Below are 14,198 nucleotides of genomic sequence, written 5' to 3'. Positions count from 1 at the left end.
ATGCTTGTGCAGAGATTTTGACTAAGTTAATTAAATGAATTATTCAGAGCACAAATTAATGGAGGCTAATCGATCGTAACTGTGGGTCAGTAGCTCGATTAGTTCCAATTTACTTGTTTGACTGAGATGTATGAACTGATTTATTTCCGGGCGTGTGGCCTGTTTTAAGGAAGGGCCCTGTCGCTGTGTCACACTTGTTTTATGGACTAATTCTTTTTCTTACTAGATTCTGGAGGTGTCGACCCGTCAGATTCCGTACTTTCCATTAATTATACAATATTTAGTTAATAAATTTAGCGCATGATTAGACATATTTCAAATATAAAATTTAGTTGGATTTTATTAGCAAATAAAATCAGTTAAATTGGTCTGTTAATTATTTTAAATGTTCTGCGGAATATTTAGGTAGTCTTTGATTGATTGGTCATATTACTTAAAATTAGTTTTTGATTCTATTTTATAGCAATAATAATATATGGGTAATAGTTTTATATTTTTTTCTTGATACAATAGTTATATTTATTTTTGCAGCTTATTGCTGTATTTCAAACTAGATTTATAAAATTGGCTGCGTTCGGAAGTTATAATTTTTATTGGTTTGTATGTAATTTATGCTGATGTTAATGGCGGGCCTTATTTTGGTGGTTGAGGTCTGCTCGTCACGGTTAGATGGCGCACAGACCTCCACTTTACGCTTTAATGAAATGAAAAAAATTATGTGGCGAATATTACATGTGTTGGTACCGTAGGATATAACATTATAATATCAGCGAAATATTCTATATAAAGAATAGTAGACTTGCAAAGTCAGTGATCGTGTAAATTTAGAGCAACCACTGCTGTCAAAGTGAATCTTCTCGACACTGACGCGTAAAAGAGTATTATTGTGAATAATTACTCGGTTCTTTATTTAATTCAAAATCATACTTTAAGTAATCGGAATTGATGCAACTTTTTATTTTAAAAAAAAAAAATTCAGGCGATTGGTTTTATAGTTTTTCAAAATATAATTTTCGAAGCTTTGCATTTCCGGATATATAGACGTATTTAAGTATTATTGTTGAATTTTTAGAATGTAAATATAATATTGTATCTTTTTTTTTTATAAAAGAGCAAAAGTTGATGAATTATCTCGAGAAATGAGAGAAAGACATGCAAATAGGACTAGTTATTATGAAAAATCGCGAGCTGGAAATATAAGAATGGTGAATATTTAAACAAATTTTTCTGTTCTGCGTTTCAAAAAATAATATAATTTATAACAACATGTTTTTTCGATTATTTTTGTATGATTTCAGTTTAAAATGTATGAGGAGAGCATACGCTCAGAAATAAAAATGCATTATATCTTGGAAAATGTTGAATCGGGCAAGTATTTTTTTATTTTCACATTTCCTTATATTTATTATTTATCATATAATGAAATTTTCAATTTGTTTTCTATTTTAGATATCCAGGATTACCAATATTTTGCGAAAAAATTTCTGATTTCAAGAGATGGAACGTTCGAGGATTTTCAAGCCCTCTATCCGGAAGAAGAGGAAGAGTATGAGAGTTTACCAATAATAAGTATGGCTTAATCAATTAGAACGAATTATTAAAAAAACTGAAAAAAGTTATCTTACACAAATTTTATAGAAAAATAAAGAAAAATGAAAAATAAAAAAATTGCAATAACTTGTTTTAAATTTATCATATTGAGCAAAAATATTAAAAAAATATGAAAACATATACTATATATTACTATTATTTTTTATCTTAGCATAAAAATTTGTGAGAACACTTTTTATTTCAGATATGAGTATTATACATGACATCAATGGGGCGCCTATTCGATGTTTATAAGATGTCTTGACACATAAACCTTATCGCGGCGATGGCTCCACTCCTCCGTCGAAGAGACGAACTCACCGAAGGCTGCGTACGAAGCCCGATCGTAAACCTATCGAACTGCGGGCTAGGGAAGCGTGCTGCGCATGTCCGAGGGCGATAGGTAGGAGAGTGCTACTGAGTGGGGTTTTAACGGCGGGGGAACTTCGATATTTTTTCTAAGTTTCTGGTTTTTTTCAAAAAATGAATTGACGCATAGAAGGACGTCGGAGTCAACTTGATGAAACTTAGAAAAAATAAGAAGCCCTGTGGTCTAGTGGTCAAGGCGTTTGCCCGGAAAGCAAAAGACCCGGGTTCGATTCCCGGCGGGGGAACTTCGTTATTTTTTCTAAGTTTCTGGTTTTTTTCAAAAAATGAATTGACGCATAGAAGGACGTCGGAGTTAACTTGATGAAACTTAGAAAAAATAAGAAGCCCTGTGGTCTAGTGGTCAAGGCGTTTGCCCGGAAAGCAAAAGACCCGGGTTCGATTCCCGGCGGGGGAACTTCGTTATTTTTTCTAAGTTTCTGGTTTTTTTTCAAAAAAACCTTCTGCTCACAGCAGCTAAGCACTGAACGTCGTCGTGAGACGACACAACTTGTCTGGCTCTCGAACTGATCACTTCTCTTCTCTTGACTGGCTCTCTTGGTTCACTACTGGTTCTCTCGACATCGTTTGGATCTCTCGTAAAGGTTCCCTAGGTATCAGACGTTAAGTCCTGGTGAAACTCTGTCCGAATTTCCAATGACGGACTAATACTAATGATCACGCTATATGGTTCTCTTATTATAATAATAATAATTATTATATTCATCGCACATAAATGTGTATGTGTGAGTTCACGAATGGATCGCTGTAAATAATAACAATAATAATAATATTGAGATATATTATTATTGCAATGGCAACGTATGTGTAAGACCTGGTCACGGATGGATCGCTGTATGGTTCCCTATACAAAATACATATCTCACATGTAGAATATTTGCTCCCACACTTACGATACTTGTGACGTAGGTGTTTTACTATCGTATAGTCGCAATGTAATATAGGCGTATGTAATACACTGTGCTTGGTTCAGGATAGTTCCCTCAGGTTTGGTTACGTATTTCATAATCCAATCAGGTGGACCGCGCCCCTCTACCATTTCTAAGACTGAGTTAGGCTCCCGAATTAGTTCTCGTGACTCCCACGGTTGTTGGCTTCCGAGATAACCAACATGGCTCCCCCCAGTGATTTTGAGGAGGATGGTGAGAAATCCTCGTTGTTAACCTTGGCCGATAGTTCTCGCCGCGCAGGTCAGAAAATCGGTTACAATATGTATACACATTCACATTGGTTGCTTCAAATTCAGTTTGAAAAATCATTCAATATCAAATATTTATATAATCACGCTACTCGATCATATATGACGCTTGGAAGAATTTTTTTTACCCCATCTATCACAAAATTTGTAAACTTAAAAATAAGAGAGGGGCGTTGCAAGAGAATCCGTTGTCCAATGTTTTTTTTTATTTTCTGTTGCGCGGGAAATTAAAGGCTGACTGGCAAGAGTTTATGGAGGGAAAGCATAACTCTCACTCACTCACTCTGGTGGGCTCTTCTGAAAAAAAATGTGGACGTGACAGCTTCCCCATCATAAACTCTTGCCAGCAGCGTTGTATCTAGTTGAAACTCCGAGCGTTAAGTTCTGTCGGTTCAAAATTATTTTTCTTTACATCGAAATGTAAGAGAGTATCGAAATTCAATTTTAATTTATTGTTCAAATTTTTCAATTATTATTTTTTGAAGATACACTGTTGATTTGTGTATTATACATTTCTTTTAATAATTTTTCATCTCACGAAGTTGAAATTCATTTATTTTCATAGTTATAATTGTTGGAATGGATCAACTTTTACTACAGATGCAAATGCGCAAAAACTTCAGTAGTGTAAATAAGAACGATAAGAAAAAAAAACGTGAAGGTTATAAAACTATCCATCATTTGATTATTGAAAAAAATGAAAAAAAAATTGAAGGTTAAAAACAAATGATAGGAATTTTTTGGGAATATTTGAAGGGATCGGAAGGGGTGGAGTAAAGGGTTAAAGACTAATTTTTTTTTTTTTCGTTATAATTGAGGGAGACTATAAAATTTTAGGTTGATAGAGGAGATAAAAAGGAATATTTGAAGCGATCGAAAGGGGTGAAGTAAAGGGTTAAAGACTAATTTTTTTTTTTTAATTAGTCTCCCTTAATTATGACGAAAAAAAAAAAATAATATTTAACCCTTTACTTCATCTCTTTCGATCGCTTCAAATATTCCCAAAAAATTCCTAATACTTGTTTTTGACCCCCTCTACCTATCCGTCAACCTAAAATTTTATAGTCTCTTTTAGAAATCGCGAAAAAAAAAAAAATAATATTTAACCCTTTACTTTACCCCTTTCGATCGCTTCAAATATTCCCAAAAAATTCCTAATACTTGTTTTTCCCCCCCTCTACCTATCCGTCAACCTAAAATTTTATAGTCTCTTTTAGAAATCGCGAAAAAAAAAAAAAAAATATTTAACCCTTTACTTCACCCCTTTTGATCGCTTCAAATATTCCCAAAAAATTCCTAATACTTGTTTCTGACCCACTTTACCTATCCGTCAACCTAAAATTTTATAGTCTCTTTTAGAAATCGCGAAAAAAAAAAAAAATAATATTTAACCCTTTACTTCACCCCTTTCGATCGCTTCAAATATTCCCAAAAAATTCCTAATACTTGTTTCTGACCCCCTTTACCTATCCGTCAACCTAAAATTTTATAGTCTCTTTTAGAAATCGCGAAAAAAAAAAAAAATAATATTTAACCCTTTACTTCACCCCATTCGATCGCTTCAAATATTCCCAAAAAATTCCTAATACTTGTTTTTGCCCCCCTCTACCTATCCGTCAACCTAAAATTTCATAGTCTCTTTTAGAAATCGCGAAAAAAAAAAAAATAATATTTAACCCTTTACTTCACCCCTTTCGATCGCTTCAAATATTCCCAAAAAATTCCTAATACTTGTTTTTGACCTCCTCCACCAATCCGTCAACCTAAAATTTTATAGTCTATATTATTTCTTTAAAAAAAAAAAATAATATTTAACCCTTTACTTCACCCCTTTCGATCGCTTCAAATATTCCCAAAAAATTCCTAATACTTGTTTTTGACCTCCTCTACCTATCCGTCAACCTAAAATTTTATATGGAACTGAAGTTAGCAGGAATGTTAGCAGGTAAAAGCATCACGAGTAAAAAGCATGCAAAAGCTGGAATACTTCTTAAAAAGTTCGTAAAAATCAAAACTAAAAAAATCACAAGTCAAAATTTTTTGGAAAATAAAAAAAAAAAAAAACACCTATTGTTTATTTTTTGCTAAAAAATAATAAACAAAATATTTCAGACGAATCTATTTTTTAAATTTAAACAACACGTGGAACTAGCCATGTGTATATTTACATTAAACGTATGTATGTTAACAGTCAACATACGTATCATAATATAATAGTTAAGATATCGCGCTTCACGTCAAAATAGGTATCTTAGCTGTTAACATACGCATGTTAACTGTTAAAATACGTACATTTGATGTTGAAGTATCTTCGATGTAAACTTATCAGTAATCACCTATTCAAGCATACCATATATAATTATTAAACAGGATATGTTAACTGTTAACATATCCTTCTTTGAGTGTATATATAGCACGGTTAACAACAATATTGAGTTAACACTAATCCCGTCCATTACAAACGGACAGGGTTATAGGGCCGGTTTTCTCGTCCACAAGTACAGTTGACTAGTAGTTAAAATTTTTTATGATGATGGTTAGAACTTCGAATATTGGATGCTAGATGTCACAACGTGTCAAAAAGAATAATAAAAAGTGAAAAAAAAAAATTCACAGATAGACAGATGCTGTCATGACTCATAGTCCGTAAGCTGATGGCTAAAAAACTAGACTCAACCGTATACGAAAAGAATGTGTCAAATGGTAGTCCTTGAGACCTAGAACACATTGCACATACCCTCAAGCAGTTTTTTGGTCACTCATCCACAGGTAAGCCAGGTAAAAAATCGATTATTCAGACTCCTCATAATTACATAATTTTTTGTTTAAATACTTTTAATTTTAATATATTAACTTAATTTTAAACTCTCAAGCAAATTAATTGTAGCCCTGCCGAGATATTAATTTTTGAAAATTAAAAAAATCACGAATTATAAGAGACGTTACAATTGCTTGGCGAGCTAGGATATTTTTTTTTAATGTATTTTAAATATAAAAAAAAAAATCTCAAGCAAAAAAAAAATAGCTAAAAGGGTTAAAAAAATTATTATAAATTAAATTGAATTGTAGAGCAATGGGGCTGAGCGGCATGGGATTACAGAGGGTGCGAAAAAAAATAGAGTAGTGGGGAGTTTTTATCTTTTTTCTCTTATAGTTTTTCCTCTTCTAATATAAACTTCAAGCTGACTGCCAAACTCCCCACCACTCTTTTCTTTTCGCGCCGCTCTGTAATCCCCATACCGCTCAGCTCCCGCATTGCTCAATAATTTAAATTCTATAATATAATTTTTATAGAGGGTGCGTGAACCTGGCCTGCATAACTCCTAGAAAAATTATCTAGGATACTCATTAGAAGCGCATTTGGAAGTTTTTTGTTTTCTTGTACACTGAGAGAAATTTTAACTAAAAATTAAAATCATGGTTGGATAGAAATTACTATAGTACTTTGTAATTTTTGTTTTAATTCTGGGACTGGCCGCGAGAGTCGGAATTCTACAATAAAATTATGTAAAATGTGTAAAATGTCAAGGTTACTTACTTCAAGCCTCTATACATCGTTATCTATTGCATGGACATATTGAGGAAGTTTATTATTGAAAATTCAATTCTAAACAATTTATAAAGAATTACTTTTTGATTAACTTTAGATAATGAGTTATGAGTCAATTAAAATAAAGACATACATGTTTTGTGAAAACAATAAAAATTATTATATGGTTGAATAAAAAATACTGCACAATTTAATAAATATTCTTATATATATAATAAAAATTATCATGTAGACATATAAAAGTTAGCATAGACTTAAATATTTTTTACTATATTGGGAAACGCACAATTCACCACGACGTCTGGTAGTAAATTTCTGGAAACTATTTCATACACCCATTCATATGTGGTATACACAGTATATATGCTAAATTAATAAACGAATAATATTTTTACAAATTGTTTAAAAGGTCTGGTACAAAATTTTCCGCAAAATTAATTAAAAAAAATAAAAAACAAGACTTTACGTTTCTGGGTGCAACAGTAATTCCAGGAGAAATAGAGATCTGAGTTTCTATGCATTTTCGAGGTTAGACAAACAACAACCTGTCAAAGTAAAATCACATTTTGATAATATATCAAGTGGCAAACACATGATACTCATCACTTGAATCAATTTTTACACCAATATTCGTAATATGTTCCGCATATATAATACGATTTTCTTCAAGGGAATTTCGTGAGGAATTCGTTGTTCGTGCCCATGAAAGTATATACTCAATAGTTAATAACATTTTTTTAATAAACAATAAAATTCAATGTTAATGGGATATACTTGGGTGTGTGTATTTAGTTTCTTTTTTTGCCAACTGCTTACAGCGATTGGCCACGCCCACAGTGCGTTTCCCAATAGCTTTGTAAAAATTCTGTTTGTGGGACGAAATAAAACAAAGATGGCCGACCGATTGAACAAATGATTGAACTGTCATGTAATTTCAAGCATTTCTACAGCCTTATCTGTTGAAGCTAGGTATGGGGTTAAGCGAGGTTTATTGTTGGTTATTTATTTCTAAACAATTTATCAAGAATAACTTTTTTCTATTTAACAATTAGTTTTCGAGTTTTGAGCGTGTAAACAGAAAAGAAAAAATGTTGCCGGGAATTGATTGCTATTCTCCGTGAATCTAGCACAAACTGCCCAACTTAACACAAAAAATGTCCAACTTTTAAATAAAATTTGTAATAAAATTTAGTAAATTCTAAAACCGGTAGTGGGTAAATTCTCAGTCTGCTAGATTTTACTTGTGAGTGTCGTGAATTTAGTCATTTTTTTAAACAGAAATTACAATAAAATTGTGTAAATTTTATGGCTTAGTAGTGTATATAGTCAATGGCCAGATTTTTTACATAATTTTATTGTAAAAATTATCTATCAATATACGAATAATTCTTATAAATGACGGGGGAACGCAGTTTTTACTATTTATTTTGTATTTTTTTCTTTTACGTTTGTAATTCTTAGTTAATATTTCTCTCAGTGTAGTAATTAAGTTCACTCGTAGACTTTGTAGACTTTTTTGAAGATGATTATTCAAATACAAATATATTTATTTATTCATTTAATTTTAATGCTCCATAGTTGATTTTTTTTTTTTTTCTATTGTCTTGTTTTTTTTTTGTCAAAAATTAGCTGATGGTTGGTAGCCATTAATGGCCAGCCATGAATTTGCCATGAATTGGCCGATGAACAGTAGCCATTAAATGGCCAGCCATGAATTGGCCGATGAACGGTAGCCATTAATGGCCAGTCATGAATTTGCCATGAATTGGCTGATGAACGGCAGCCATTAAATGGCCAGCCATGAATTTGCCATGAATTGGCCGATGAACGGTAGCCATTAAATGGCCAGCCATGAATTTGCCATGAATTGGCCGATGAATGGTAGCCATTAAATGGCCAGCCATGAATTTGCCAAGGATCGGCCAATGAACGGCAGCCATTAAATGGTCAGCAATGCATTTACCATGAATTGGCCGATGAATGGCCAGCCAATTAATGGCCAGACGTTGGCCAAGACAAGACTGCCAATCTTGGCAACACAATAATAGACCGATCGTTTGCCAAGTATATCCCATTAATAGCCCTTGCTTGGCTACCAATCATGGGCTGCCGTTTATCGGCCAGTGTATGGCCGTGTTTCCATGCTTGGCGATTCTTACACTCGAAACTCTATCACCCGCAACATGAACTTTTTCCGCTATAAGCAATAGCTTTTGAAGCAAAACAAAAAAACCTTGAGTTTTTTATCAGAAAGTATCTATCACAGAAAAAATATTTTCCAGAAAGCACTAGACTTCTTGAAATAGCTTCTTTTATGCCTAATATACAAAGTCTCTATGTTGATAATAACTCCAAATATGGCGGCCCCGAAAAAAACAAAAAATGCCACTCTATTTCATCTTGTGACGAAATTAAGAATAGTTATCTCTTGATTGGAATTGAAAGTTATCACGTGGACTTTATAAAAAAAAATAAAATGAAACAATTATTCTATCATTAGAACATATCAATTATATAGCATCATGAGTCTGAGTCTAAGTTATGAACTTCATCTTCATAAAAATAAAGTTTATTATATTGGTGATAAATATCCTAGTCATGATCTATAGTCATCTTTCACAATGAAGAATGCCTATGTAACGTAATTTGAATATTTATTATACAAAATCTAAATATATATGAACTCTCTGTTATAATTTTTAAATAATCAAGGACAGGTAACTCTGTTTATTGGTCTGGGAACATTCTGTGCACAAAAAATGATCAATGATGAAGAAAATATTTTTTTTTATTTCTTTTGTTTTACTTTTCTTTTTTTTTTTTTTTTTTTTATTATAGAAATTTATTTCGCTTAGCAACAAGAAAAACAGACAACTGTTTTTTGTTTTTCGAAAATAACCGTGGTGCACGTTCACTATCTGAATTTATACTTTTCTGTCAAGTCAAACAGAATATTGTATATGTGTTTATTTAAAAAAAAATATTATTTATGTAGTGAACGATGACAAATCTTGCCAAACAACGTGAAGAATTTAATTTATCCGTATTCCCGTTCAATAACTCATTGTCGGCGAGATCGATTTCTCAGTTACAATCAAACTATCATCTTTCAAGCCGATACACAAGTCAAACTATGCAACTGAGATCTTTATACACTATGCATCAATATCATCTCCAAGAAAGAAATAATATTCAAGTTAGTTTTGACATATCCAAGATTAATACAATTGTAAATTATTGCAATGACTTTTTAGTTGAATTTTACAATTATTATTATTAGTATTATTATTGTTGTCATCATGTTGTTTATCATGATTATTTTCATCATGTCGTTTTGTCGTTAGTGAATAAAAAACATTATCTTTGAATCATTGATTAGTACATTATTCAAAACCAACAAAAATACTTTAAAAATTTTAAGGTACTCAATGATTATTCAAAAAATCAGGGAAGTCCCATAACTGAAAAGTGGCAAGGAATAAACTTCATGGGTATTATGCCTACAAAAAAGTTCTCAAATAATCCCAAGCAAGCCATCACTTCTTTTCCTTTCCGTTCGGATGAAGATCCTACCCATCAAACTATTTGGAGAGAATTAAACCTCCATGATGCACCACAGAATTTTAGTATTGGAGCTGTTGCTACTCCACATGGGACTATTTCTCTCCGACTTCACAATCACATTCGAGTTGAAATGTCTCTTGATCGTGCTATAAGAATCACAAATTTTAAGGTATAAAATGTTTCTTGGAATGGTTATTGGCTGAGTAATTTCTGAATAATACGTATTTTGATATAAGCAGATCAGACAGCATAATTCTCGAAAGACGTTAAAAATATAATCGTCGAGTAATGTATTATAAATATCTCAGAACAACTGTTTTATTTTGCAGAATAGCATTTTACTTTCTCTCAGTAGCTCTGGATCAGCAGCAGCTCTTTTGCACCCTAATGGTAGAATCTATCAATATGGATCCCGTGTCGAAATCCTTGCACACGATACTTACGGAAACAACAAGTATGCTATTCAAAATAAAAATTTTCTAGAATATGAAGTGCTTTTGAGAAATGTAAATTGACATTATTGAATAAAATTCTTCGTTCACAGGTATGCTAAAATGTGGTATAAAGGGGTAAGTTTCACTTCAGAACAGTGCGCATTGGTGTATTTAGTTGATGCAGCTGGAACGAGAACAACAACTGATTCATTTTCTGATATGAACCAAGATTTTTCGTTAAGTGTATTTTCTGCCGAGTCTCGCCAAAGACATTTCGACTATCACGAGGCTCTCACAGTCCTTGAAGGTGCACAGTACTGGCAATCTGATGAAGGCATTGAGAATTGGGTTATAAACAATGTCCGTATTTCTCAAACACCAGACGGTCTTGTTAAGTAAAGGACAAAAAAATTTATTCATTTTTATACAACTATAATTCAATTATGTTCTCCACTGATAGGAAACAAATTTATTTATGAAACTAATTTCTAGGATCGCACGTAGTAACAACAAATATCAACTGAGGACATCAGCAAGCCATGGAACAGCTACCGTGACGACCCCGTTTTTGCACTGTACTGCATCACTGGGTCAGACATCTCATCTTTTTGTAAGGCGTGGTGAAAGACGAATGCATTATGATGGTAGCAGCTTTATAGTGAGAAATGCTGGCCACAGCGCTGGCTTTGACAATAATAATCAGCTGAAAGTTTATTAAATGCAGTGTAAAATATATTGTTCGTACTTTTAAAAGGAAACTAATCTTCAATACTTTAATGCCAAAATGAAATGAAGAAAACAATTATTTAAACAATTTTTTTTCCTTATATATTTGAAGTACGAATTACCAAAGTTAAAAACAAACAAAAGTTTTTAAAGTTAACAGAATAAATGAAATAATAAGGCGTATTTTTGTCAGTTTTGATTGTATTACTTTTTTTTTTTTTTAATAATTCTTCAAAGTTAGTTGGCATCTTTTGAAGAGGTTTAACATATGATAAGCTCTTTTAGAAATGTTTGAAAATAACTTCAAACGTGAATAAAAAATATTTATAATGACTGTATTCTTCTTCTTGGATCATAGTAGACAAAATGAGCAAATTTTTGGTGCCATCAAACAAGAAGTTCGATTCGGTTGTTTTTATTTAACTGGAATGTCGATGTCATATGTTTGGGAATAGTTACGTTTTTTATATACACTAGACCAATTGGCGCGCTTCGCGCGCTATTATATGTGATGTTTTCTCAATAATGTAAGATAGTTGTAGTAAGAAGTTTTTTGATCTTGATCATTACGTAAAAATTCACGATATCTCCCAATTTTTAATTTACTCGTTCTTTTTGAGTATATAGTAGAAAAAAAAAAAGAATACCAAATAAACTAATTATCAGTCTAGATCAATCCCTCAGCTATTTGACACAATAATTTTAATTTAATATAGAAAGTATTGCTGAGGAATTTATTTAGACTACGGATTGATTTATTTAGTCACATTCTTTTCTCAGCAACATTTGCCATAATTATTTAATTAAAAAACTATTGACAAATGTTGTTAAGGAAAGAATGTAACCAAATAAATTAATTCTCAGTCCAGATTAATACCCAGCAATATTTTCTATATTGAATTAAACCTATTATGCCAAATGGCAGAGGAATTAATCTAGATTAGAAATTTATTTATTTGATTACATCCTTTCCTTAGCAACATTAGCCATAAGTATTTGACACAATAATTTTAATTTAATATAAAAAATATTGCTGTACACTCAGAGAAGGATATGTTAACAATTAACATACCAATATGTTTACATTAAACATACAAAAGTTTAATTTTAAAATATATATATATACAATAAACATAGATATCTTAATTGTTAACATACGTATGTTTATAGTGATACTATTCTAATTGTAATATAATATAATATGTACTCGTGTTGTCATAAATTTATTTAAATTTAGTTTTTTTGTAAATTCATTCTTAATTTTACATTAAATTTTCATATTTACATACGTAAATGTCTTCAACTATCAGCCTAACCTTCAAATTGTGTCAATTACAGATATCTCAATAGTTACCATACGCATATTAACTATTAAGATACGTATGTTGAATGTTAATATATATATCTTTGATGTAAACTTATCAGCCACCACCCATTTAAACATGGCATATGTTAACATTAAACAGGATATGTTAACTGTTAACATATCCTTCTCTGAGTGTAAAATTAATCTAGACTATATGAATTAATTTTTTTGATTACGTTCTTTCTTTAGCAACATTTGCCAATAACCATTTAACTAATTAAATATGGCAAACGTTGATAGCCAAATAAATTAATTCGTTATCTAAATTATTTTTTCAGCAATATTTTCCATAATTATATCAATTTATTATGGCAAATATTGCTGAAGGATTAATGAAAATTGTTAATTTATTTATTACATACATACTTCTTACTATTTACTATACACCCTCTTACATCATTGACAAAACATCACATATAAGCAAAAAATAAAATAACAAAGGGTACACATAGCAACGGATAAACAAAAAAAAAAATTAATTAATTAAACAAAAATAAATAAATTATTATAAACAGCCAATCAAATAGCTCGAAGAGAGGCTTCATTCTCCTTTTTATATAAGGAAAAAAAATATAATAATTTAACTGTACATATTGTAACATGACATTTCTGCCAGTTATCTTCTCGGACCGCTTGTTACCGTCATTTCACCTATAAATTGTCCATTTTAATAAACCAAACTAAAATCCAATAATCTAACATATATAATAATAATAATTTGTATCCAGAAACGTATTTATTAAAATCAGGGGTTTTCAAATCGCCTTAAAACCGGAAAAAGGCATAACACAATCTCGCGCTCAGAACACATTCATACCTGGACAATAATATAATCAAACAATAAATAAAACAACCGAAACAAGCAATCTAGAAGAAAGCCGCAGGGTCGCTCAGTGTGTGGGTTTTGGTAGAAGGGCCGGATAAAGCTGTTACAATTATTTTACCTGAAAATAATAATTAATAAATACCCCAAAATAATAACAAAAGACACCATTAATTCATTTACTTTATATTTATTTATCAAACAAACTCAGTTATCAACGTAACTCAATTAGCCAACATAACTCAAATACAAAATAAACTAATCCATATTTATCTCAAAAATCCTAATCTAAAGGGGACCGCGTCCAACAAAATATTAATTATTAATTAATTAAGAAGCTAAATCTAATAATCGAAAGTATCAAAAGTATCATAATCAACTCGAGGATCCGCCTTGAGTTGATCATCAAAATCAAAGTTAAACAAAAGGTAGCACATGGCGGTTGATCCACCATGTCCAACATACAGAAAAATAACCTCAAACTCACCGTCGCCAGACGACTGGTTAAAACAGAGGTCCAGTCAGTCTGACGTCTCAAAGACAAGAGAGCGAGTTTACAC

General features: G+C 31.5%; 1 protein-coding gene across 2 annotated transcripts in view; it reads left to right on the top strand.

Moving 5' to 3' along the window:
- LOC122849268 overlaps window positions 1-12,090 on the top strand; it is a 56,491-nt gene extending 44,401 nt beyond the window's left edge. Inside the window, exons 1-5 of one of the 2 annotated variants that reach the window (XM_044147943.1) lie at window positions 9,595-9,921; window positions 10,147-10,458; window positions 10,619-10,743; window positions 10,834-11,118; window positions 11,216-12,090. In XM_044147943.1, the coding sequence (XP_044003878.1) occupies window positions 9,727-9,921; window positions 10,147-10,458; window positions 10,619-10,743; window positions 10,834-11,118; window positions 11,216-11,441 (1,143 nt within the window). In that variant the 5' untranslated portion in view covers window positions 9,595-9,726 and the 3' untranslated portion in view covers window positions 11,442-12,090. Of the gene's footprint in view, window positions 1-9,594; window positions 9,922-10,146; window positions 10,459-10,618; window positions 10,744-10,833; window positions 11,119-11,215 lie in introns of those variants that run through there. The other variant, XM_044147944.1, reaches the window with a different exon arrangement.
- The last annotated feature ends 2,108 nt before the right edge of the window (window positions 12,091-14,198 follow it).

Source organism: Aphidius gifuensis, linkage group LG2, assembly GCF_014905175.1.
Source record: "Aphidius gifuensis isolate YNYX2018 linkage group LG2, ASM1490517v1, whole genome shotgun sequence".
NCBI lineage: Eukaryota > Metazoa > Arthropoda > Insecta > Hymenoptera > Braconidae > Aphidius > Aphidius gifuensis.
The sequence above is the reverse complement of the archived record's forward strand: the minus strand, read 5'-3'. Positions and strand labels throughout refer to the sequence as shown.